Below are 24471 nucleotides of genomic sequence, written 5' to 3'. Positions count from 1 at the left end.
ATATCCACCACTATTGAATTTGCCTAGACGGGGGCTTAACAAACTAGACCCCTTTGATATGTCTCAAGGTTGAAGAAACTACGGCAGGAGACCGTGCCTAAGTAAGAATTCAATCTCACGAGTCTGCAGATTTACAATCATTCTACTATTGAGTCTTCTTTTTTACTTACGACTTTGTCCATGTTGTCAATTTGGGGCTATTGTGGCTTCTGGAAAACACATGGTAATTTACCCTCCTTCGACCATAAAAGGCGCCACTTTAGATTGGCTTTCAAGGGACAATAGCTTCCCCTCCTCATAAGGATATTATAAAAGTTCGGACGGCACCTTCGGATCGGAGCACGAGCGGGGCGTGGGGAGGTGGGCGGTCATACGTTGCAAACGTATCTATATTTTTTGATATTCCATGCTTGTTTTACACCAATTGCTATATGTTTTGTTTACACTTCGCGGCATTTTTATGTATTTTCTAGAACTAACCTATTAACAAGATGCCACAGTGTCAGTTCCTGTTTTCTGTTGTTTTTGTATTCAGAAAAGTTGTTCTGAAAATATTCTCGGAATTGGACGAAGCAAAAGCTGAAGTTCCTATTTTTCTGTCACGAATACGAAGTCCGAAGGAGAGACGAAGAGGTGCACCAGGGAGGGCACACCATCCCTAGGCACGGACCCCCTGGCCGCGCCTGGGGGTGGGGTGGGCCCTCCGGGCGCCCACCGGCCTCGCCATTTCGCATATAAATTGACATCCTCAGGGAAAACTTAATAGGAGCACTTCCTCCAATATCCCACAATAGGAACCCTAACTCCAAGATCCATTAAAGACTAGATGGTATTGGTGAAATCTCTCTTGGTAGAACTATAGATCGGGGCCTCCTCCACCACTCCTCAAAGTTTGGGCAAGATTGGTTGGGTAGGTGGGGAGATCCTCAAGGTTTGAGCTCAGCAACAATGGAGGAGAGAGAGAGAGAGAGAGAGAGAGAGAGAGGAGATAAAATCGAGCTGGAGAAGAAGGGGCCCTTTTATAGGCTCCCCCAAATCCAACCGTTATGTGCAGATCCCGCAAATATTATTATCAAACACACAAAACACTAGTTATATACCTTTCTCTTTCAATCTCCCCCTTTTGGTGTTTGGTGACAACACAAGAATTTGCAACATAGCATAAAATATTATGATAAGGTTCTAGATTTGCAAAAGCTAGACGGAGCTCCCCCTAGACGTGTGCATAGTTAGAATATGGATTTGAATACAAATACACACATCCTAGAGATACAACTCCCCCTAGATTCTACAAACCATGCACATATGCAACAAGGATATTTGATATGTTCATATAGCATATGCACACTATGGAGGCAACATATGGCAATACAAGGAGTTTTGGGTGAATGTGTCATACCTTTGCCTTTAGAAAACCCAAAATTCCAATAATAATGCCTCCATAGAAATGGTGTAGCCACAATAGATGAATACTGATGGCATGTAAGACACACGTCCGTTGGGAACCCCAAGAGGAAGGTGTGATGCGTACAACAGCAAGTTTTCCCTCAGAAAGAAACCAAGGTTATCGAACCAGTAGGAGCCAAGAAGCACGTTGAAGGTTGTTGGTGGAGGAGTATAGTGCGGCGCAACACCAGGGATTCCGGCGCCAACGTGGAACCTGCACAACACAATCACGAGAACTTTGCCCCAACGTAACGGTGAGGTTGTCAATCTCACCTGACTTGTCGTAAACAAAGAATTAGATGTATAGTGTGGATGATGATGGTTGTTTGCAAAGAACGAGTAAAGAACAATTGCGGTAGATTGTATTTCGGATGTAAAGAATAGGACCGGGGTCCACAGTTCACTAGCGGTGTCTCTCCCATAAGATAGCGAGATGTTGGGTGAACAAATTACAGTTGGGCAATTGACAGATATAGAAGGCATAACAATGCACATACATATATCATGATGAGTACTATGAGATTTAATCAGGGCATTACGACAAAGTACATAGACCGCAATCCAGCATGCATCTATGCCTAAAAAGTCCACCTTCAGGTTATCATCCGAACCCCTTCCAGTATTAAGTTGTAAACAATAGACAATTGCATTAAGTATGGTGCGTAATGTTGATACGTCTCCGACGTATCGATAATTTCTTATGTTCTATGCCATATTATTGATGATACCTACATGTTTTATGCACACTTTATGTCATATTCGTGCATTTTCTGGAACTAACCTATTAACAAGATGCCGAAGTGCCGGTTCTCGTTTTCTGCTGTTTTTGGTTTCGAAATCCTAGTAACGAAATATTCTCGGAATTGGACGAAACGAAGACCCGGGTTCCTATTTTCACCGGAAGCATCCGGAACACCGGGAAGGACCGGAGGGGGGCACCGGGCCCCCGGACCATAGGCCGGCGCGGCCCGGGCCCCGGCCGCGCCGCCATATGGTGTGGCCACCCCTTCGACCCTCTGCGCCGCCTCTTCGCCTATATAAAGCCTCCGTCGCGAAACCCCCGATGCGAAGAACCACGATACGGAAAACCTTCCGGAGCCGCCGCCATCGCGAAGCCAAGATCCGGGGACGGAGTCTCTGTTCCGGCACCCTGCCGGAGCGGGGAAGTGCCCCGGAAGGCTTCTCCATCGACACCGCTGCCATCTCCACCGCCATCTTCATCACCGCTGCTGCTCCCATGAGGAGGAGTAGTTCTCCATCGAGGCTCGGGGCTGTACCGGTAGCTATGTGGTTCATCTCTCTCCTATGTACTTCAATACAATAATCTCATGAGCTGCCTTACATGATTGAGATTCATATGATGATGCTTGTAATCTAGATGTCATTATGCTAGTCAAGTGAGTTTTACCTATGTGATCTCCAGGAGACTCCTTGTCCCACGTGTGTAAAGGTGACGAGTGTGTGCACCGTGTGGGTCTCTTAGGCTATATTTCACAGAATACTTATTCACCGTTGAATGGCATAGTGAGGTGCTTATTTATATCTCTTTATGATTGCAATGTGTTTGTATCACAATTTATCTATGTGCTACTCTAGCAATGTTATTAAAGTAGTTTTATTCCTCCTGCATGTGTGCAAAGGTGACGAGTGTGTGCACCGTGTTAGTACTTGGTTTATGCTATGATCATGATCTCTTGTAGATTGCGAAGTTAACTATTGCTATGATAATATTGATGTGATCTATTCCTCCTACATATGCATGAAGGTGACGAGTGTGCATGCTATGCTAGTACTTGGTTTAGTCTTTTGATCTATCTTACACTAAAGGTTACTAAAATATGAGCATTATTGTGGAGCTTGTTAACTCCGGCATTGAGGGTTCGTGTAATCCTACGCAATGTGTTCATCATCCAACAAAAGTGTAGAGTATGCATTTATCTATTCTGTTATGTGATCAAAGTTGAGAGTGTCCACTAGTGAAAGTCTAATCCCTAGGCCTTGTTCCTAAATACTCGCTATCGTTGTTTGTTTCTTGTTTTACTTGCATTACTACTCATCGCGTTACTACTGCTGCGTTACTACTGCTTGTTTCTTGTCTCGGGCAAAGCACTTTTCCGAGTGCCGTTGCCACTACTATTTCATACCACCCGTATTTCACTATCTCTTCGCCGAACTAGTGCACCTATTAGGTGTGTTGGGGACACAAGAGACTTCTTGCTTTGTGGTTGCAGGGTTGCATGAGAGGGATATCTTTGACCTCTTCCTCCCTGAGTTCGATAAACCTTGGGTATCCACTTAAGGGAAACTTGCTGCTGTTCTACAAACATCTGCTCTTGGAGGCCCAACACTGTCTACAAGAATAGAAGCTCCCGTATTTAATGGAGGCATGAACCCACTATCGAGCATAAATACTCCCTCTTGGAGTCACAAGTATCAACTTGGCCAGAGCCTCTACTAGCAACGGAGAGCATGCAAGAACATAAATAACATATATGATAGATTGATAATCAACTTGACATAGTATTCAATATTCATCGGATCCCAACAAACACAACATGTAGGATTACAAATAGATGATCTTGATCATGATATGCAGCTCACAAGATCTAACATGATAGCACAATGAGGAGAAGACAACCATCTAGCTACTCGCTATGGACCCATAGTCCAGGGGTGGACTACTCACACATCGATCCGGAGGCGATCATGGCGATGAAGAGACCTTCGGGAGATGATTCCCCTCTCCGGCAGGGTGCCGAAGGCGATCTCCTGAATCCCCCGAGATGGGATTGGCGGCGGCGGCGTCTCTGTAAGGTTTTTCGTATCGTGGCTCTCGGTATCTCGTCAATAGGTTAGTGCCGGAAAATGCATAAATATGACATATAATGTGTATAAAACATGTGAGTATCATCATAAAAGTAGCATGGAACATAAGAAATTATAGATACGTTTGGGACGTATCAAGCATCCCCAAGCTTAGTTCCTACTCGCCCTCGAGTAGGTAAACGATAACAAAGATAATTTCTGAAGTGACAAGCTATCATAATCTTGATCATACTATTGTAAAACATATGAGATGAATGCATCGATTCGAAGCAATGATGAAGATAATGAGTAAACAATGAATCATATAGCAAAGACTTTTCATGAATAATACTTTCAAGACAAGCATCAGTAAGACTTGCATAAAAGTTACTCATAAAGCAATAAATTCAAAGTAAAGGCATTGAAGCAACACAAAGGAAGATATAAGTTTCAGCGGTTGCTTTCAACTTCAACATGTATATCTCATGGATAATTGTCAACACAAAGTAATATAACAAGTGCAATAGGTAAACATGTAAGAGTCAATGCACACAGTTGATACAAGTGTTTGCTTCTAAGATAGAAAGAATAGGCAAACCGACTCAACAATAAAGTAGAAGATAGGCCCTTCGCAGAGGGAAGCATTGATTACTATATTTGTGCTAGAGCTTTTCATTTTGAAAACAAGAAACAATTTTGTCAACGGTAGTAATAAAGCATATGTGTTATGTATAAGACATCTTATAAGTTGCAAGCCTCATGCATAGTATACTAATAGTGCTCGCACCTTGTCCTAATTAGCTTGGATTAACACCGATTATCATTGCATAGCATATGTTTCAACCAAGTGTCACAAAGGGGTACCTCTATGCCGCTTCGTACAAAGGTCTAAGGAGAAAGCTCGCATTGGATTTCTCGCTTTTGATTATTCTCAACTTAGACATCCATACCGGGACAACATAGACAACAGATAATGGACTCCTCTTTAATGCATAAGCATTCAACAACAGATTAATATTCTCATAAGAGATTGAGGATTAATTGTCCACACCGAAACTTCCACCATGAATCATGGCTTTAGTTAGCGGCCCAATGTTCTTCTCTAACGAGTATGCATACTCAAACCATTTGATTGTGAGAACCACCCTTACTTCAGACAAGACGAACATGCATAGCAACTCACATGATATTCAACAAAGGTAAAAGAGTTGATGACGTCCCCAGAAAACATGGTTACCGCTCAACAAGCAACTTATTAAGAAATAAGACACATAAGTACATATTCTTCACCACGATAGTTTTCAAGGCTATTTGTCCCATGAGCTATATATTGCAAAGGCAAAGAATATAGTTTTAAAGGTAGCACTCAAGTAATTTACTTTGGAATGGCGGAGAAATACCATGTAGTAGGTAGGTATGGTGGACACAAATGGCATGGTTATTGGCTTAAGGATTTGGATGCACGAGAAGAATTCCTCTCAATACAAGGCTAGGCTAGCAAGGTTGTTTGAAGCAAACTCAAGTATAAAAGGTGCAGCAAAGCTCACATATGAACATATTGTAACTATTATAAGACTTTATATTGTCTCCTTCTTGTTCAAACACCTCAACCAGAAAATATCTAGACTCTAGAGATCAATCATGCAAACCAAATTTTAACAAGCTCTATGTAGTTATTCATTAATGAGTACAAGGTACATGATGCAAGAGCTTAAACAAGATCTATATGAGCACAACAATTGCCAAGTATCACATTATTCAAGACATTAAACCATTTACCACATGCGGCATTTTCCGTTTCCAACCATATAACAATGAATGAAATAGTCCAACTTTCGGAATGAACATTAAAGATGAAGCTAAAAACATATGTGTTCATACGAAACAGCGGAGCGTGTCTCTCTCCCAAACAAAGAATGCTAGGATCCGATTTATTCAAACAAAAACAAAAATAAAAAAAAACAGACGCTCCAAGTAAAGCACATAAGATGTGACGGAATAAAAATATAGTTTTACTAGAGGTGACCTGATAAGTTGTCGATGAAGAAGGGATGCCTTGGGCATCCCCAAGCTTAGACGCTTGAGTCTTCTTAAAAATATGCAGGGATGAACCACGGGGGCATCCCCAAGCTTTGACTTTTCACTCTTCTTGATCACATTGTATCATCCTCCTCTCTTGACCCTTGAAAACTTCCTCCACACCAAACTCAAAACAAACTCATTAGAGGGTCAGTGCATAATTCATATATTCAGAGGTGACATAATCGTTCTTAACACTTCTGGACATTGCTCAAAGCTACTGAAAGTTAATGGAACAAAGAAATCCATCAAACATAGCAAAACAGGCAATGCGAAATAAAAGGCGGAATCTGTCAAAACAGAACGGTTCGTAGAAGACGAATTTTAAAGTGGCACCATACTTGATCAGATGAAAATGCCCAAATTGAATGAAAGTTGCGTACATATCTTAGGATCACGCACGTAAATTGGCAGATTTTTTGATTTTTCTACGTAGACTACTTGCTCAAATTCGTGACGAGCAAGAAATCTGCTTCTCGCGCAGCAATCCAAATCTAGTATTGGCTTTACTATCAAAGACTTTACTTGGCACAACAATGCATTAAAATAAAGATAAGAAGAGGTTGCTACAGTAGTAAACAACTTCCAAAACTCAAATATAAAATAAAGTGCAGAAGTAAAATAATGGGTTGTCTCCCATAAGCGCTTTTCTTTAACGCCTTTCGCCTAGGCGCGAAAGTGTTTATCAAGTATTATCGAGAGATGAAGCATCAACATAGGTGTTGGGAGTTTTCTCAACTATGCATTTTATCTTATCTATGTGAGTTTCGAGGCTCCCTTTTCATTGTTCTTAGGTTTGCTATCCTCGTCAAACAAATTTTCGGGGACAAGCCAACCATAGTTATTCTCTAGAGCGTCATTCATTCCCGGGAGCTTACAAGGTATTGTTGTCTTAATCTCCCCACCATCATTAATATTATTAGTGTACCTTACTCTCTCCATGTCCATCTTTTCAAGGATACTAACAAAATTGGTATAAGAGCCAAGCATATTGTATTTAATAAAGACCTTTCTAGCCTCTCTTGCTACACCACCAAATTCTTTAAGAAGGGTTTCTAAGACAAAATCTTTCTTTTCTCCCTCTTCCATATCACCAAGTGTGAGAAACATGTGTTGGATTATAGGATTAAGATTAACAAATTTAGTTTCCAACATGCGAACTAAAGAAGCAGCAGCAATTTCATAAGTAGGAGCAAGTTCTACCAAGTGTCTATCTTCAAAACCTTCAACGGTACTAACATGAGTGAAAAAATCTTCTATATTATCTCTCCCAATGATAGACCCTCGTCCTACCGGTATGTCTTTCAGAGTGAACTTAGGAGGAAACATGATGAAATAAACTAAAGGTAAATAAAGTAAATGCAAGTAACTAATTTTTTGTGTTTTTGATATAGAGAACAAGACAGTAAATAAAGTAAAACTAGCAACTAATTTTTTTTGTGTTTTTGACATAAGAAGCAAACAAAGCAGTAAATAAAATAAAGCAAGACAAAAAGAAAGTAAAGAGATTGGAAGTGGAGACTCCCCTTGCAGCGTGCATTGATCTCCCCGGCAACGGCGCTAGAAAAAATGATTGATGGCGTGTAAGACACACGTCCGTTGGGAACCCCAAGAGGAAGGTGTGATGCGTACAGCAGCAAGTTTTCCCTCAGAAAGAAACCAAGGTTATCGAACCAGTAGGAGCCAAGAAGCACGTTGAAGGTTGTTGGTGGAGGAGTGTAGTGCGGCGCAACACCGGGGATTCGGAGCCAACGTGGAACCCGCACAACACAATCACGGAACTTTGCCCCAACGTAACAGGTGAGGTTGTCAATCTCACCGGCTTGCTGTAAACAAAGGATTAGATGTATAGTGTGGATGATGATGGTTGTTTGCAAAGAACAATAAAGAATAATTGCGATAGATTGTATTTCGAGATGTAAAGAATAGGACCGGGGTCCACGGTTCACTAGCGGTGTCTCTCCCATAAGATAGCGAGATGTTGGGTGAACAAATTACGGTTGGGCAATTGACAAATAGAGAAGGCATAACAATGCACATACATATATCATGATGAGTACTATGAGATTTAATCGGGGCATTACGACAAAGTACATAGACCGCTATCCAACATGCATCTATGCCTAAAAAGTCCACCTTCGAGGTTATCATCCGAATCCCTTCCAGTATTAAGTTGTAAACAACGGACAATTGCATTAAGTATGGTGCGTAATGTAATCAACACAAATATCCTTAGACAAAGCATCGATGTTTTATCCCTAGTAGCAACAAGCACATCCACAACCTTAGAACTTTCCGTCACCGTCCCGGATTTAATGGAGGCATGAACCCACTATCGAGCATAAATACTCCCTCTTGGAGTCACAAGTATCAACTTGGCAGAGCCTCTACTAGAAACGGAGAGCATGCAAGAACATAAATAGCATATATGATAGATTGATAATCAACTTGACATAGTATTCAATATTCATCGGATCCCAACAAACACAACATGTAGGATTACAAATAGATGATCTTGATCATGATAGGCAGCTCACAAGATCTAACATGATAGCACAATGAGGAGAAGACAACCATCTAGCTACTGCTATGGACCCATAGTCCAGGGGTGGACTACTCACACATCGATCCGGAGGCGATCATGGCGATGAAGAGACCTCCGGGAGACGATTCCCCTCTCCGGCGGGGTGCCGGAGGCGATCTCCTCGAATCCCCGAGATGGGATTGGCGGCGCGGCGTCTCCGTAAGGTTTTCCGTATCGTGGCTCTCGGTATCTCGTCAATAGGTTAGTGCCGGAAAATGCATAAATATGACATATAATGTGTATAAAACATGTGAGTATCATCATAAAAGTAGCATGGAACATAAGAAATTATAGATACGTTTGGGACGTATCAAATACCGAATACCAATATAGGCTACCACGAATAGGTCTTATTACAAACCGGGAGATCCACGAATAGAGTAGCAAAGTAGCAAGCATACAAATAAGTTTCTCGAATAACTAGGGATAAAAACGTGATACCAAGGCCGAAAAACCAAAATGAAGCACCAAGCTCTTGGCATCCCCATGCAAATACCCGTCCTAATAGAGCAACTTCTCCCCCTTTGGCATCGGAACACCAAAAAGGGAGAGGAAGCATGCTAGCGCCCCAAGGGGATCACTCGTCATCCTCATCTCGTCTTCGTCCTCGTCCTCCTCGTCGTCCTCGTCTTCATCATCCCCATACATGTGCACGTCCTCCTCTGGCCTCTTTGTCTTCGTAACATTGAACTTGATGTGACTTGATCGAGTTACAATACTTATGTTCTGGATATGTCCATTATATCATTTATCCAAACACTTTGATCTCATTATCAATGACTTGTATGTCCATGATGGGTAAACCTCGATCAACAATTGACTACAATGAACTAGATATGCACATGTGTGCTTACTAGGGACCTTGTTGTTTGTTTACAATACCACCTTAAGAGAGGAGTATTTCGCCCCCATGACTTGGGGTTTGTGGTACTAGCTTTAGCCTATCTCTCTATGTATTGTCATTATAGTAATCCCTATGAGATTTCGATCATGATTACAATGCTATAAGTGTAATTTCTTTGGTGGTTATTGTTGTGTGAGATAAATACATGTATGCATTTACATTTATTTTGGAACTTTTATAACTTGTCATACTCTGGAAGCACATTATGATTGACTATTGCATTGGTTATGATCATAGTAAGTGTTAGTACCTTGTTTGCCCACGCAACGAGGTGTTGGATAACCCCAAGTGAAGGTAGATGAGAGGGATGCGGGATGCTCACTATGAATAAAACTTTGTACATGCTATTATATGTGTGTTTTATATAAATGAGTGTGACATATATAGATGTGCGTGGTACTGGAGCGTGTAACCATCACCCTTTGCATGTTTCATTTATTTAGTGCATGGATAACAAGAATTGTGACACTATATAAGTTGGCCACACATGTATCTAGTGGAACAGGTGGGCGCCGATGGCAACACTAACAATTTCTAGGGGCCTCAATCTATTATTTTTTCTTATTATCGCTAGGACTGAAATCATTTTGCATACTTGAAAATCATCAAATCTATAAAGTATCGACCATTACCAACAAAATCCACTTATGGGTGAAATATGTCTTTTCAATCTCCCCCTTCTCATGGTCGATGACAACATGATTGAGAGCTTACAAAATATGTTTATAGTATATTTAAGGTGGTTATGCTAGAAACATATGCATGCTATCATGATATCATGATGATGCACAAAAAAAACATGCAATTTTAATATGGAATATTTTCCAGGATGTTATAATCTAGATACAGAAAACCCCCTTCCTAAGTTTGTGCGCGAATAGAGTTGTGCTTTTGAGTACAAAATGCACATACTATGTGATCATTCCAATACTACTACCTCCATCTCAAGGCTTAAGGCCTATATTTTTTTAGAAAGTCAAATTATGTTAAGTTTGACTAAGTTTTTATCAAAAATCATTAACATAAAATATACAAAATCAATATGAAATACATTTTCATATGGAACCACAAAATATCATATTTATTCATAAATTCTTCTAAAAGTTTGATCAAACTTTATTTCGTTTGACTTTCTGAAAAAATATAGGCCTTAGGGCATCTCCAACCGGGCGACCCATCCCGCGCCCGCGCGTCCGGATGGGTCCAGCCGGACAAAAACCCGGCCCAACGCGGGGACGCACCGCAAAAGCGGACGGCCGCGGCGTCGAACGACGCAAACCCGGCCCAAATCTTGGCCGGGTTTGCGTGGCCGCGGATGGCACGCGGCGTCCTCGCGTGTCCGCCTCGTCCGCGTGGCTGGCCCACTCGTCGGTGCCCCAGTCCTATTAAATATGGACTGGGGAAGGGGACTGTCCCTATCTAGTCCCCACTTTCCACTCCGGCCGCACGCGTGAGCTCGAAGCTTCCGCGCCGCCATGGCCCCGAAGCGCGAGTTCTCGCCATCCGCCAACGACGACGAGGCCGGCAGCAGCCGGCCAGTCGCGCCGGCGCCGTTCGCCATGGGGCCGCCGGCGACGCCCGTACGCGACCGGATCTACGTCACCGCAGCGGTGGCGCGGATGTTCGGGACGCCGGCATCCCAATGCCGTGGGGGACGTGCACCTCCACCACGGCCGGCACCCGAGCCCGGATCGGGTTCCGTGCCGCCCATCCCGGGCTCCGGCCGCGCCCGCTACGCCGAGATCCGGAGGCGCCGCGCTCAGCTGCCGGCGGACCTCCAACAGGACCCCACGTACGGCGACGCAAGTCCCAACTGGGACTTGTGGTTCGAGGTGGAGCACGATGCGCGCCAGCGCACGTGCTTCACATCCGCGACGGCGCGGCCTCGCGCGCAGCCGCGCACACCTCTAGGCGGGCCGGCCGCCGCCCCGGCGGCCTCTACATCAACGAGCCCGCGCCCCGGCCCCAGCCCCGGCCCGCAGCCGCAGCCCCGGGAGGAGGAGGACGACCCGGAGCCGCGGGCGGCGCTCGCGGCGTCCCGCGAGCGGGGCGACCTCGACGAGCCGGCCAAATGGCCGCACCTCGCCGAGACGCCGCGCGCCTCCGCGCCGGAGGAGGCGGCCGGAGAGGCCCGGAGGACGCCCGGGCGGAGGCGTGGGCCTTCCTCGAGCCGGCGCGCCGTCGGGAGGAGGCTACGCGTCGGGCGGCGCTCCGGGAGGAGGAGGAGCGCCGGGCCGCGCGCTCGGCGGAGGAGGAGCGCCCGGCCACGCTCCGGCTACGGGCGGAGCCGCAGGCCGCAGCGGAGGAGCAGCTCCGGCAGGAGTCCGCGCGGAGGGCACGGCCGCGCAGGCCGGCGAGCCCGCCGAACCCGCACTCCGCCTGGGAAAGGGCGCAGTGGGAGCCCTGGCCGGAGTCCCCGGTGCCCTCCGGCGTGTCGAGCCGGAACAGCGCGTCGCCGCCGGGGGGCGTCGTTGTCATCGACGCCGACGATGACGAGTACTACTGGGGGTAGTACTGCCGGCGGCCACCATGCTCGCAAACCCTGTCTAGGGTTTTTTTTTTAGTTTAAAGCTCATATAGGGCTTTCTTTTGTGTAAAAATTGCCCAAAATAGGGACATGCTGTTTCTGCTCCCGGGAGCACATGCTCCTGGTTTTTAAAATTAAATTTCAACATATTATATAATATCCAAAAATTCCGATAAAAAATGTTACGAATACATCTTGATGTTCTATGTGTTTGCAAAGTCGTTTCACGAAAAATCGATACTTTTTGTGTCATGTGTAAAAAAGTTAAAATTTGGTGCTAAATATAAGCTCTTCACAGGATGTTTTGCTTGTCATTTTGACGCCGCACACCCCCGCGCAGGTATATGGGCCTGCCTGGTTCGCCTTTTCGAGCTTTTTTCTGTTACGTTTTATGTTATTTTCTATTTTGTTTTTTCTTGTTTGTTTTTCTGTTTCTTTTTGTTTTTAGATTAAAATATTACTATGATCCAAATATGTTTAAATTCGAAAAAAGTTTAAATTTGAAAGTTATTCAAATTTGAAAATTGTTTAGAGTTTGTTTTTTCCAAATTTTAAAAATATTCATATACAAAATTTGTTCAAATTTTGGAAAAATCATATTTTGTAAAATGATTTAGGTTTTTTAAAATATATAATTTTTAAAATGTTTACATTTGAAAAATCAATTTCTAAAAACGCACAATTTTGTAAAATGTTCAATTTCCAAAATATTCTAACCAAAAAAATAATTTTTTTTTGGAAAAGTACGGTACATTTTTTCAGGAAACCGAAAAACCAAGTTGAAACCCGAAAAACCGACCAAAACAAAAACTAGACAAAAAAAAGATTACATATACAGAAAAGCCACGACCAGATATATGGGCCTGATCCAAAAGATAGAGAAAGGCTGTGCGGTGCCATACCAGCACCGCACAGGGTGGCCCTCGGATTCGAAGGAGTGAAAGCCATGATTCCACAGCTTTTTTTCTAAAGATTCTTTTAGAGGACGATGTTTAGACAAGGACTTTTTTGCACCAGTGCTCCTGCTGTTTTCAAAAATTTATAAATCATATTTGTGAGTCCCGTTTTTTTTTTAGAAAAAATCATGTTGCAGCCAATGATTTATCCCACAAACGTGCAACAAATTCAATTTGAAATTTTAAACCTCGCTCTGCTCCGCCTCAGAAAGAGAAATCTTGTCATTTTTCAGAATCAGAAAAAAGGAAAGAGTATGGGTGCACATTTACAGGACATGAAGAGGTCGTGTTAATTTGAAAAGAACTCAAATATTCAATGCAACCAAGTAGAGTAGTACAATAGGACTACCTATTGGGCCACAAAGGCAGCAGCCCATCAGCACAGGCAGCATATCAGTCGATACAATAGGACATCGCTCTAGTCTCTAGACACCCAACTTCACACCAAAATTTCCCAATGGCGATGGCGCACGGCGAACCAGCGCAAGCCCTCCTCCACCTCCTCCGGCTCCGGCGCTCCTCCTCCACCTCCACCTCGCTGCTCACACACCGGCCTCCCCACGTCGCCCTTGCCGCCGCCACGGCGCGCGTCCGCTCCGGGACGCTCACCCCTGAGGACGCACACAACCTGTTTGACGAATTGCTGCTGCAGGCCACTCCAGTCCCCGAGTGCTCCCTCAACGGCTTTCTCGCCGCTCTCGTCCGCGCGCCGGCCTCCGCCTCCGCCGCCTGCAGCGACGGCCTCTCGCTCGCCGTCGCCCTCTTCAGCCGCATGTCCCGAGGCCATGGCCCGCCTGTGGCGTCGCCCACAGTCCACACCTACGGCATCCTGCTCGACTGCTGCTGCCGCGCGCGGCACCCAGACTTAGCGCTCGCCTTCTTCGGCCGCTTCCTCAGGGCGGGCCTCAAGGCAGACAACCTTATCGTTAGCCCCCTCCTCAAGGTCCTCTGCCAGGCAAAGCGGACAGATGAGGCTGTGGACGTGCTGCTTCACAGGATGCCGTATCTGGGCTGCGTGCCTGATGCCTTCTCATACACCACAGTTATCAAGGGTTTATGTGATGGTAGCAGGAGCCAGGATGCACTCGAGCTACTCCGGATGATGGCAAAACAAGAAGCTGGCTGCTCCCCTGACGTGGTGTCATATAACACGGTTATCCATGGCTTTTTAAAGGAGGGTAAATTCAGCACGGCGAGCAACCTATTCCATGAAATGGTGCAGCAGGGCGTTGTTCCTAATGTGGTGACATATAACTCAATGATTGATGTGTTGTGCAAGCGTGGAAGAAGCAAAGAAGCTAGACAGATTCTGGATTGTGGGATTCTGAAAGGCCTCAAACCTAATATCGTGACATACTCTACCATGCTTCACGGGTACGCTACAGAAGGATGCCTCGTTGATATGAATAATCTCTACAACTTGATGGTAGGAGAAGGTATTGTACCTGACCAATATGTGCTCAGCATATTGATTAATGCACATGCTAAGTGTGGATTGGTGGATGAGGCCTTTCTTATCTTTGAAGACATGCAGAAACACGGAGTGAAACCGGATGCTGTAACCTATTTAGCCATGATAGATGCGTTTTGCAGAAAGGGTAAGATGAATGATGCTATTGAACAATTCAACCAGATGATTAATATGGGGGTACCACCGAATGTACAGACTTACGGGTGCCTGATTCAGGGTTATTGTACACATGGTGATTTAGTGAGAGCTAAAGAATTGGTTCATGAAATGAAGGAAAAAGGCATCCATTATCCTGGCATTATGTTCTTCAACTCAATAATAAACAGCCTATGCAAAGAAGGAAGGGTGACAGATGCACAAGATATCTTTGACTTTATGATATATATAGGTGAGAAGCCTGATGTTATCATGTTCAGTTCACTGATTGATGGATACTGCTTGGTTGGCAAGATGCAGAAAGCATGCAGGGTACATGATGATATGGTATCGGTTGGCATTCAGCCTAATGCCTTTACGTACAATACACTTATTGATGGATACTTTAAAGCAGGAATGGTGGATGCTGCATTGACTCTATTCAAAGAAATGTCAGCTAAACCGGATACTCTTACTTATAACATCATAATGGATGGATTATTTAAGGCTGGTAGAACCGTTGCTGCAAAAGAAAAGTTCCATGAGATAGTCAAAAGTCGAGTGAGATTGTCCATTGATACATACAATATAGTTCTCAGCGGGCTTTGCAAAAACGGTTGTGCAGATGAAGCAATCATGCTGTTCAAGAAATTGCGAGCAATGAACCTTAAGTTTGATATTAGAACTCTCAGTATTATAATTGATGCAATGTTTAATGTTGGGAAAACAGAGCAAGCTAAGAATTTGTTTGCTGCAATACCAGCCAAGGGATTGGTACCTACTGTTGTAACATACACTACGATGATGTCAAACCTTATAGAAAAAGGATTGGTGGAAGAAGCTGACAATATATTTTCATCAATGGAGACGAGTGGTTGTGCTCCCGACTCTCGTCTGTTAAATATTGTTATCAGAAAGTTACTGAAAAAAGGTGAAATAGTCAGGGCCATCAGTTATATGTCCAGACTTGATGGGAAGGGCATGTCGCTTGAAGCTTCAACTACTTCCCAATTGATATCTCTCTTTTCAAGTCAAGGGATATACCATAAGCACAAAGATTTGCTCCCAGCGAGGTATCAGTTTTTTGAAGGGGACATCCACAGTTGACATGAACTTGAACCCTTAAGAGGCATGCTTTAGATTTTCCTTGCAATGAGTCATTTCTGCTGGTAAATGACATCATGACCATTGGGTTCCAAAAATGGTGTAGTGCGATTCTTTGACACCATGGGACACTCTTTTTCTGTGTTCTTCATCAAGAGGGAGGCTAAGAGAAAGCTATTTAATCTCGTGTACACCAATCCTGTGTTAGCTGTTTGTCAGATGGGTTTCGAGGCCAAGGCCGAGGGGCGGGCGGCGCGAAGGCCCCGACGTCTCTGGAGGTGAACTACCGGGAGTGGCTGCGGTCCATGCGCGACCTCATCGACTCGGAGCTGGTCGGCGAGGAGAGGGCGGCGGAGTTTCTGAAGACCCTGCCGCGCCTGGAGGATGACTACAAGCGGCTGTGCGCAAGAGCGTGTACTAGAAGGTTGTGCCCGGCGACCACAGGTGGCGGATCATCTGGCCCGACGAGTCGAAGCTAAGGATTTTTTTGCTGGGAGACTGCCGTCTTCGCCTTGTTTGGGGCCTCGGTCTTCTACCGGGAATCCGGGGTCACCTGATCCGGTTGCTCAATGGTCGGACTGCTGCCCAGATGAGCTGCGAAAGTTAGCCAGCATCCGGTGCTGTCTAATAATTTAGTGTTCTGGTTGAGATTTGGACTTCACGTGAGATGATTACTTTGTAGTTACTCCAGTAGGGAAGGCAGTGGCTCATGTTTCCTGTATACGATTAGATCAAGCAGAAAACTGACCAGAATGTCAATTATGCCAATATCTGTCTCCCATTTTATCACTCAATTGAGCACAGTTAACTGGGGATCAAGCTGGGGATGGTATTATCTCACGCTATGCCATCATTGAAGAGGATCCAGCTGAGATGTTTTACTGAATTGATTGATCGGAGAATCAGATATATATGCCTAGTCATGACTAATGAGGAGCTAACTGGCATGCTTTTGTCTGCACCTGCTTTCTAGGTATGGCATCGAACAGGGCAAATCAGTTCTGGCAGAGGAACAACACTTGCCATACTAAGCAAACATTTTCTTACCGTGCTCTCCACGGATTAGCTTGAGAAGCAATCAGGTAGCATAGTGTTATACTTTATGTTCATACTACAACCATTCCTATGTTTTGATGTCTAATGCATTGCCCTTAGTGCTATTTCACTCTTTCTAAATATTGTTAATGCAACCCTCATGTTTTATCATTAATTATATTACTCCCTCCGTCTTTCGGGGTGGAGGGAGTACTATAGTTGATGTGGGACTGGGAGCAACTTTGGCGTTGCTAACTAAAGGCTTGGGTTGGGGCATTGCAGATTGAGGCCACGACTGGTAGATTTTACGTTGTGCTCATTGGGGTGATGGTTGGGCAGATCCAGTTGGTGCTGTGAGGGTCAGGTCGTGGGCAAAAGGCAGGTAGACATATATAAGAGGTTAGTGACCAAGTTGTTCGCAACTTTCAGTTTTTTTACGGTATCACATTCCCACTCCTGAGCCTTTTATAGAGACATGCTTCCTTTGAGCACTTAATTGACCAGGGTCTCATTGAACAGTACGTTTCTAAATATATATTGTATGGTACTGCTCATATCAGCCCTTTGGCAATGCTGTCAGTATGAATTGTTAATTTCGGGTCAGTGTTTTGCCGGTGGTACTTTTTACGAATGTTGTAATTAGAACTATTAGTCTGTTATAAGTGTATCATTGAAGTTCTTCAGATAACAAAACTTGTTTGTACAAATTTTTGTAAGGTACAAACAACCAAATTTCCCCCTTACACATACTAGCTGACATCTCCATTAAGGGAAACAGTTTTCTACCATGCGATGGACACATCGCCATTCAATAGATCCACCAACCTGTGGAAATGTTAAGAATTCTGATGCAGTTATTATCACTATCCAGTCTCACTGTAGCCTCTAGAACGATGCCTTCATTTTAGAGTTACTAAGTGATTTGACACACCCTTACTGGCTTACTTAGCTTATAATTTACCAATTTTGAGAAATACATAAAAAGTTGCGGATGTTATTGAAGTATGAAGCTACTATTAGAACATCAATAGTTGAGATATAATTTGCTAAAGGCCAACTACTGTTGTTTTCAAGGGGCTTCTCAATCTGGGTACTTGTAATATCTGGGTGCAGAGAAGTAATCATGTCCTTACAAAAATACATGCCAAAAACACTGGAAACCACTTCTTGTGATTGATATGACCCTTCTTATGTATTCGCTGCCCAAGACATTGATAACTCTGAACTTCTGACTTCAGAATAACAAACTGGGAACATCTCGTGTTGCAAAGCTGGGAATTTCTGTTATTTTAGCTTAGGTATTTTGAGTCTTTGCATTGAATGTTTTGTGGTCTTCTACATGTGAGTAAGTGAAGATGATATAGGCTACATATTTCCACTATTGCCTCCTATAGTACTACACTTCCTTTTCCTGCAAGTGCCTTTTGTCAGTATTTCATACTGATGCTTGTGTGTTTGTATTCAATGAGTGCTACCGAGAGAGCCCTATGTGGGTGTCATGAATGATGCTGGCATCTTCTGCCATATTGATGCCAGTCTATGTTTTCTCCAAAACCTCTGAGCTCTTCTACCATTGAAGATCACTTTCTAATATGTTTGTACTTACAATATATTTCTTTGAATTTGAAGACCATGAAGAAGATATAGGAGTAAGGTTTGCGACTAATCCAAGAAGTAGTTTTGCTTTTCAGTTAACCATTTATTTGCTGTATGGATTCCTTGTAGAATCAGGTAAACACTAATCTATGCATCATTCTACCAAAAGATGCTTTGATCAACTTGATTCCTATATTTCTGCTAGAAAACAGTTCACGAAGAGCTGTCATATCTTTTACAGAACAGATTTGCTGCTTTCCATTGCACAAGTCAGATGGCTATCAAAAAAAAAAAAACTTGCAGATGAGTGGCCAGCAAGGAGTTTATATAGAAATAAAATTAGTATACCATAATATTTTGATAATTAGGTGCTAACGCCCTTGTTGAATATCCTAGTTTCAATGTGTCCGACAGTGTGTAAACATACTGACCAGCAACAATCCCATTGTTTTAGGTGCTGTTGTACATAACTTCAGGTCTGAGATTTCTAAACTTTTACTTTGTTACTGTCGACATCAATATCTTATTGTGCACTTTCTCAAAATAAGGTAAGGTCATATTTTAAGGTTGAGGTCCACTGTACATGTCAATTGTGTATTTTAATTTGTTGCTAGTAAGTCGGTGCATTCAATCTTCTATTTGAAATTTGTTCTGGTCTGCTGGGTGTTGCCAGGGAATGGACGAGGTATTCATGTGAAGATATGCCCTTATCGTAGATTTATTTGCTTGAACGAAAGAAAGAATATTACTCAGGTAAAGTTAGCTCTTGTACCTTTGGTTGTAACCGATAGAAATAGTCCATCTTTTGAATTTACAGTATAATTTTGTTTTCTGGCTGATCTGGGGAGCAGTAGATGCATGCAAGCGCTAGAAGGTGCCCAGTGCTTTAACATTCTTTATGCCATGTTTGAAAGTTTATTTTAGAGTCCTTAAATCTATCACCGCTGGTGAGTACTTCATCTATCTGAAATTTTATTTTGCACAAAAGTGCCATTTATAGAGATGCTTAGTGGGGTAAGGGGCTATGTATGGAACAACAACCCACTAGGATCCGAACCAAACATAGATTTGACTCTGTGTGTCTCATTAAGACAATTGTTTTTGAGAGATGATGCGCTCGTTGATAGCTGTGCTGATTTTTGTTAATCTTAAATCTCCATGACTCAGTAGTCATTGCGTGGGTGCATGCATATGATGGTGTACTTATATGCATATCTACCGTCCTTGGTGTTTCTCTAAACAAAAAGGAGCAAGTTGGAGCTATCTAATCAGCAGTGACAGTGGCATCCCAACACCGACTGGACAGCTGAAATATAAACTCCAACACACTCCGAAACCAACCCTCCTACAATTCCAAAGACTTGCAGTATTTAGTCATCTGCTTCCGCGATTGAACATTCCTGGATGCTGCATTGGTGAAAGCATTTTTAGCTTGAAGAACAAGAAGGTTCGATGCAAATACTTTCTCCCATACAGCAGAATCAGTATATTCAGTATATAGCACATAGCTAGTTAGTACGTAGTGCTAAGATTTTGGTCTCAGCTATCGATGGGTTCGCTGGCTCTTGCCTGCTGCACCACGGCCCTCATCATTCTATTCCTTCCCTTGGGCACTTCTGACGACCGGCTTGTCCCTGGCAAGCTGCTGTTCCCTGGCAGCACCATCGTCTCTGATGGTGGAGCCTTCGTCCTGGGCTTCTTCAACCTTTCCAACTCCACTCCCACCAAGCTGTACCTTGGCATATGGTACAACAACATTCCCGAGCTTACTGTCGTGTGGGTCGCTAACAGAGAAAACCCGGCAATCAACACCACTTCCTCTACACCGATGCTCTCTCTTGCGAACAACTCCAATCTTGTTCTTTCTCAAGGTGATGGCCATGTCCTTTGGACAACCACCAACGTCGCCACTGTCCTTGGCTTGTCTACCCCAACGGCTGTGCTTTTGGACACCGGCAACCTCATTATACGGTCGTCAAATGGCACCACATTGTGGGAGAGTTTCGAGCACCGCGCGGACACATTTCTTCCCGGTATGAAGCTCCGGATGAAGTACAACACACGCAACATTGATGAGCGCATTGTATCCTGGAAAGGCCCTAGCGACCCCTCACGGGGGCGCTTCTCCTATGGCAGTGACCCGGACATGCCCTTCCAATCGTTTCTGTGGGACGGGGAGCGCTCAGTGGCCCGGATGACCCCATGGACGGGGAACTTAGTGACGAGCCAACGTCAAAACAAGCCAACGCCGGGCACAAACATTAGCGATATTATCATGTACCAGGCCATCGTCAACAACGGTGATGAGGTCTACTTCACCTATAGCTTCTCTGATGGCGCCCCACCCTCAAGGTTTGTGCTCATCTACTCCGGAGAGTATCAACTTCAGAGCTGGAACAACAGCGCATCAACTTGGGCTGTCCTCTGGAAGTGGCCGTCTGCTGAATGCAACTACTACAGCTATTGTGGTATGGGTACTGCGACGAGACGGTGTCACCAGTCCCAACGTGCAAGTGCCTAGACGGCTTCGAGCCTGCCAATATGGAGGAGTGGACCAGTGGCAAGTTCTCGGGAGGATGCCGACGGAAGGAGCAGATACATGGGTGCGGAGGTAACTTCTTGGCCTTGCCGATGATGAAGTCACCGGACAAGTTCAGCCTCGTTGGAGGGGGACAGAGTACAATGGAGGAGTGCGCGGGGGAGTGCCACCGCAACTGCTCCTGTGTGGGGTACGTGTATCGCAACGTGAGTGGTGCCATGTCCAGAGGAGATTCGACGGCATGCTTAGTGTGGGTTGAGGAGTTGGTTGACACTAGCAAGTTAAGAGTAGATCAAGGCGGCGAGACATTCTATCTCCGACTTGCAGGCATGGATGCAGCAGGTGGTAACAAGTATTAATATCTCCCTCTTTCTACTACTAGCTTTGTCATTTCCGCCACTTTCTACTGCTGGTTTTGACTGTGCTAACATATTCCTAATTCTACCATTTCCATTTTTATGGTATATGTATGTATGACGCAGGTAAAAGGACAAAGAGCAATGCAGTCTGGATTGTACTACCCGTTTTGGGCAGTGGTGTTTTGGTGCTCATTTGCATCTTGCTCGCATGGTTAAAATTAAAAGGTACGCTTAATGGATTTTTCTTAGTAAAAGTTTAAGGTTGACCACCAAGCAAAAATTTATGTTTCAACACACAGAATTTGAACTTTTCGTGTACACCCCCCTCCAAAAAAAAGAAGAAAAGAAAACAAGAGAAATGTCTGGTACAAAATAGTAGGCACTTGGATTGTATGCACCTTTTTCTAATATGTGGGCCTGATTTTATATGTAATAACAGATAGCCATACAATCTGTCGTCGGCTATATCCTTTAGATTTGAGAACTTATAAAGTAGGGATTATTCTACTAACATCAATAGTTGTAGGGGGGACTCTTTTCTTTCTTATGCTTGTGATGTTCCCATTAGAAGCGAAAAATGATCCTTAACATTGTGCGAGCAGGCAAGAAAAAAATACACAGAAATCCCAAGAAGAAAAGATTGGATGGTACAAGTATATCTAATGAAGCTGTAGATGAAAACTCTCCACACGTTCAAGATTTTCCATTTGTAGGACTAGAAGAAATTGCACTTGCAACCGACAGTTTCTCTGAAACATGTATGATAGGACATGGAGGCTTTGGAAAAGTATACAAGGTAATTCACGGAATACTGTTATTCGACAAGGGTAACTATTTTTTCATATGGAAAATTTAATTCTAAGATGCCCATTATGTTCTATAGGGAATATTAGCTGGCCAGGAAGTTGCAATCAAGAGGCTAAGTAGAGATTCTCAACAAGGAACAAAAGAATTCAGAAACGAAGTAATTCTAATTGCCAAATTGCAACATAGAAACTTGGTTCGACTTCTTGGATGCTGCGATGAGAGAGACGAAAAGCTTCTGATATATGAGTATCTTCCTAACAAGAGCTTAGATGTTACCCTTTTTGGTAAATTTCTAATAATATACAATGATTTCCTAAGAAAACTTAAAAATACTTTTGCTTACGCTTGTTTCTTTGCATAGATGACTCAAGAAATTTTTTGTTGGATTGGGACACACGGTTTAGTATGATCAAAGGGGTTGCAAGGGGACTTCTTTATCTTCACGAAGACTCAAGGTTCACCATAATTCATAGGGATCTCAAAGCTGCGAATGTTTTGCTAGATGCAGATATGAAACCCAAGATAGCGGATTTCGGTATGGCAAGGATCTTTAATGATAACCAGCAAGATGCAAATACCCAGCGAGTTGTTGGAACATAGTAAGTATGCATTGTGAAACGCTTGTATTTTTTTTAGTAAACCTAATTCCATTTAACTTTTAAAACTAAAATGATAAAACAGTGGATACATGGCTCCTGAGTATGCAATGGAAGGTGTCTTCTCTACCAAGTCTGATGTCTATAGCTTTGGGGTGTTACTACTGGAGGTTGTAACTGGCATAAGGAGAAACTCAAATATTCGAACAATGGGCTACCCTAGCCTCACAGTTTACGTGAGTACATTCATGATCCATTTTTCTTTTGAACTTTCTGTTCTGGAAGTGGATCAAATTCCCAAAGCTATTTTTGCAGATTGACAAACAAAGTAAATACGTATATGTTGTTGTTGTTGTTCTCAGGCATGGAATATGTGGAACGAAGAGAAGACACAGGAACTACCAGAGTCATGTATCATGGATACATGTTTACCAGGCGAAGTTTTGCTATGCGTACATGTAGCACTCTTGTGTGTCCAGGAGAACCCTGATGATAGGCCACCCATGTCATCAGTTGTGTTCGTCCTAGAGAATGGAAGCACCACACTTCCAGCCCCCAAGCGCCCTGCCTACTTTGCACGACAAAGTGCTGAAATGGAGCAAATCAGAAATGATATTCAAACACCGGCAAACAGTTTTACACTCACTGAGATAGAGGGGCGATGAAATTATACTTCTTTAGCTTTTGATGTATCAAAATGTTCTTAAAAAGAACTATTCGATGTACAATCAGTATCGAAAGGTTGTCCGGCTCAACAAAATGCTGGTGAATCCTGTGTTTTTAGAAGTTGTTTATCTTTGAATATGTTCTCTATTCCATTTTTTCGGCCTCGATAGCAGTCTCAATTTTAAAAAGAACATGAGACACTTTTCCAAGAAATTGCAGGATTCAAATTGAAAACAACCTTGATGAAAGTGACTTTACAATATTTACAACTGATTAGGCGGTGGTGCGTTTTTTCTCCTGTTCTTGCAATGGGATTTGATTACTCCTAGTTGCTAAAAGATGGATAGGACTGCCAGACATCCAACAGACATGCTGCCAGACAAATACATTCATATGCAGATTAGAAGTCTAAGCTGCAAGTCATATGAAAAACCATACAATGGATTTCCATTCATATGCTGTAGAGCAGCTCTGCAAGTTGATTTAGTTTTCTGTGATTCATTTGGGCTTGTTTCCTTTAGAACTTAAATCATACTACTACGTATGATTTTGTTTTCTAACAAGATCCAGACGCATCAGGACTGGAGCAGCCGGGCCTGTATAGCTTAATATTTCAGCTATCAAAACGGACTTATGGCTCTCGGGTGCAACGCACCCCCATAGACCAAAAAATTTATAATAATTTAAATAAGTCAAATTTTTTTTGAATCTTCCTGGAAATAAAAGATGATCAAGTTTGTATTCGTAAAAAAAATGTTTGGACACGAAATGATTCCCATGGACTCCAGGGCAAAAAAGACAAAATTATGACAAAAATAAAGTGAATAGTACCTAGTCATGGGGCATTTCGAGTTTGTTTTTT

The 24471-nt window shown here is 43.4% G+C and overlaps 1 protein-coding gene and 1 pseudogene across 1 annotated transcript; both read left to right on the top strand.

Moving 5' to 3' along the window:
• The first annotated feature begins 14065 nt into the window (after positions 1-14065).
• LOC124656392 (protein Rf1, mitochondrial-like) lies at positions 14066-16294 on the top strand. The gene has a single exon (XM_047195144.1). The coding sequence runs from the start codon at positions 14074-14076 to the stop codon at positions 16012-16014; it is 1941 nt and encodes a 646-aa protein (XP_047051100.1). The 5' UTR covers positions 14066-14073; the 3' UTR covers positions 16015-16294.
• Positions 16295-16450: 156 nt separating this feature from the next.
• On the top strand, positions 16451-23703 carry LOC124658253 (annotated as a pseudogene).
• The last annotated feature ends 768 nt before the right edge of the window (positions 23704-24471 follow it).

Source organism: Lolium rigidum, chromosome 5, assembly GCF_022539505.1.
Source record: "Lolium rigidum isolate FL_2022 chromosome 5, APGP_CSIRO_Lrig_0.1, whole genome shotgun sequence".
Classification (NCBI taxonomy): Eukaryota; Viridiplantae; Streptophyta; class Magnoliopsida; order Poales; family Poaceae; genus Lolium; species Lolium rigidum.
This window is presented reverse-complemented; position numbering and strand designations above follow the sequence as displayed.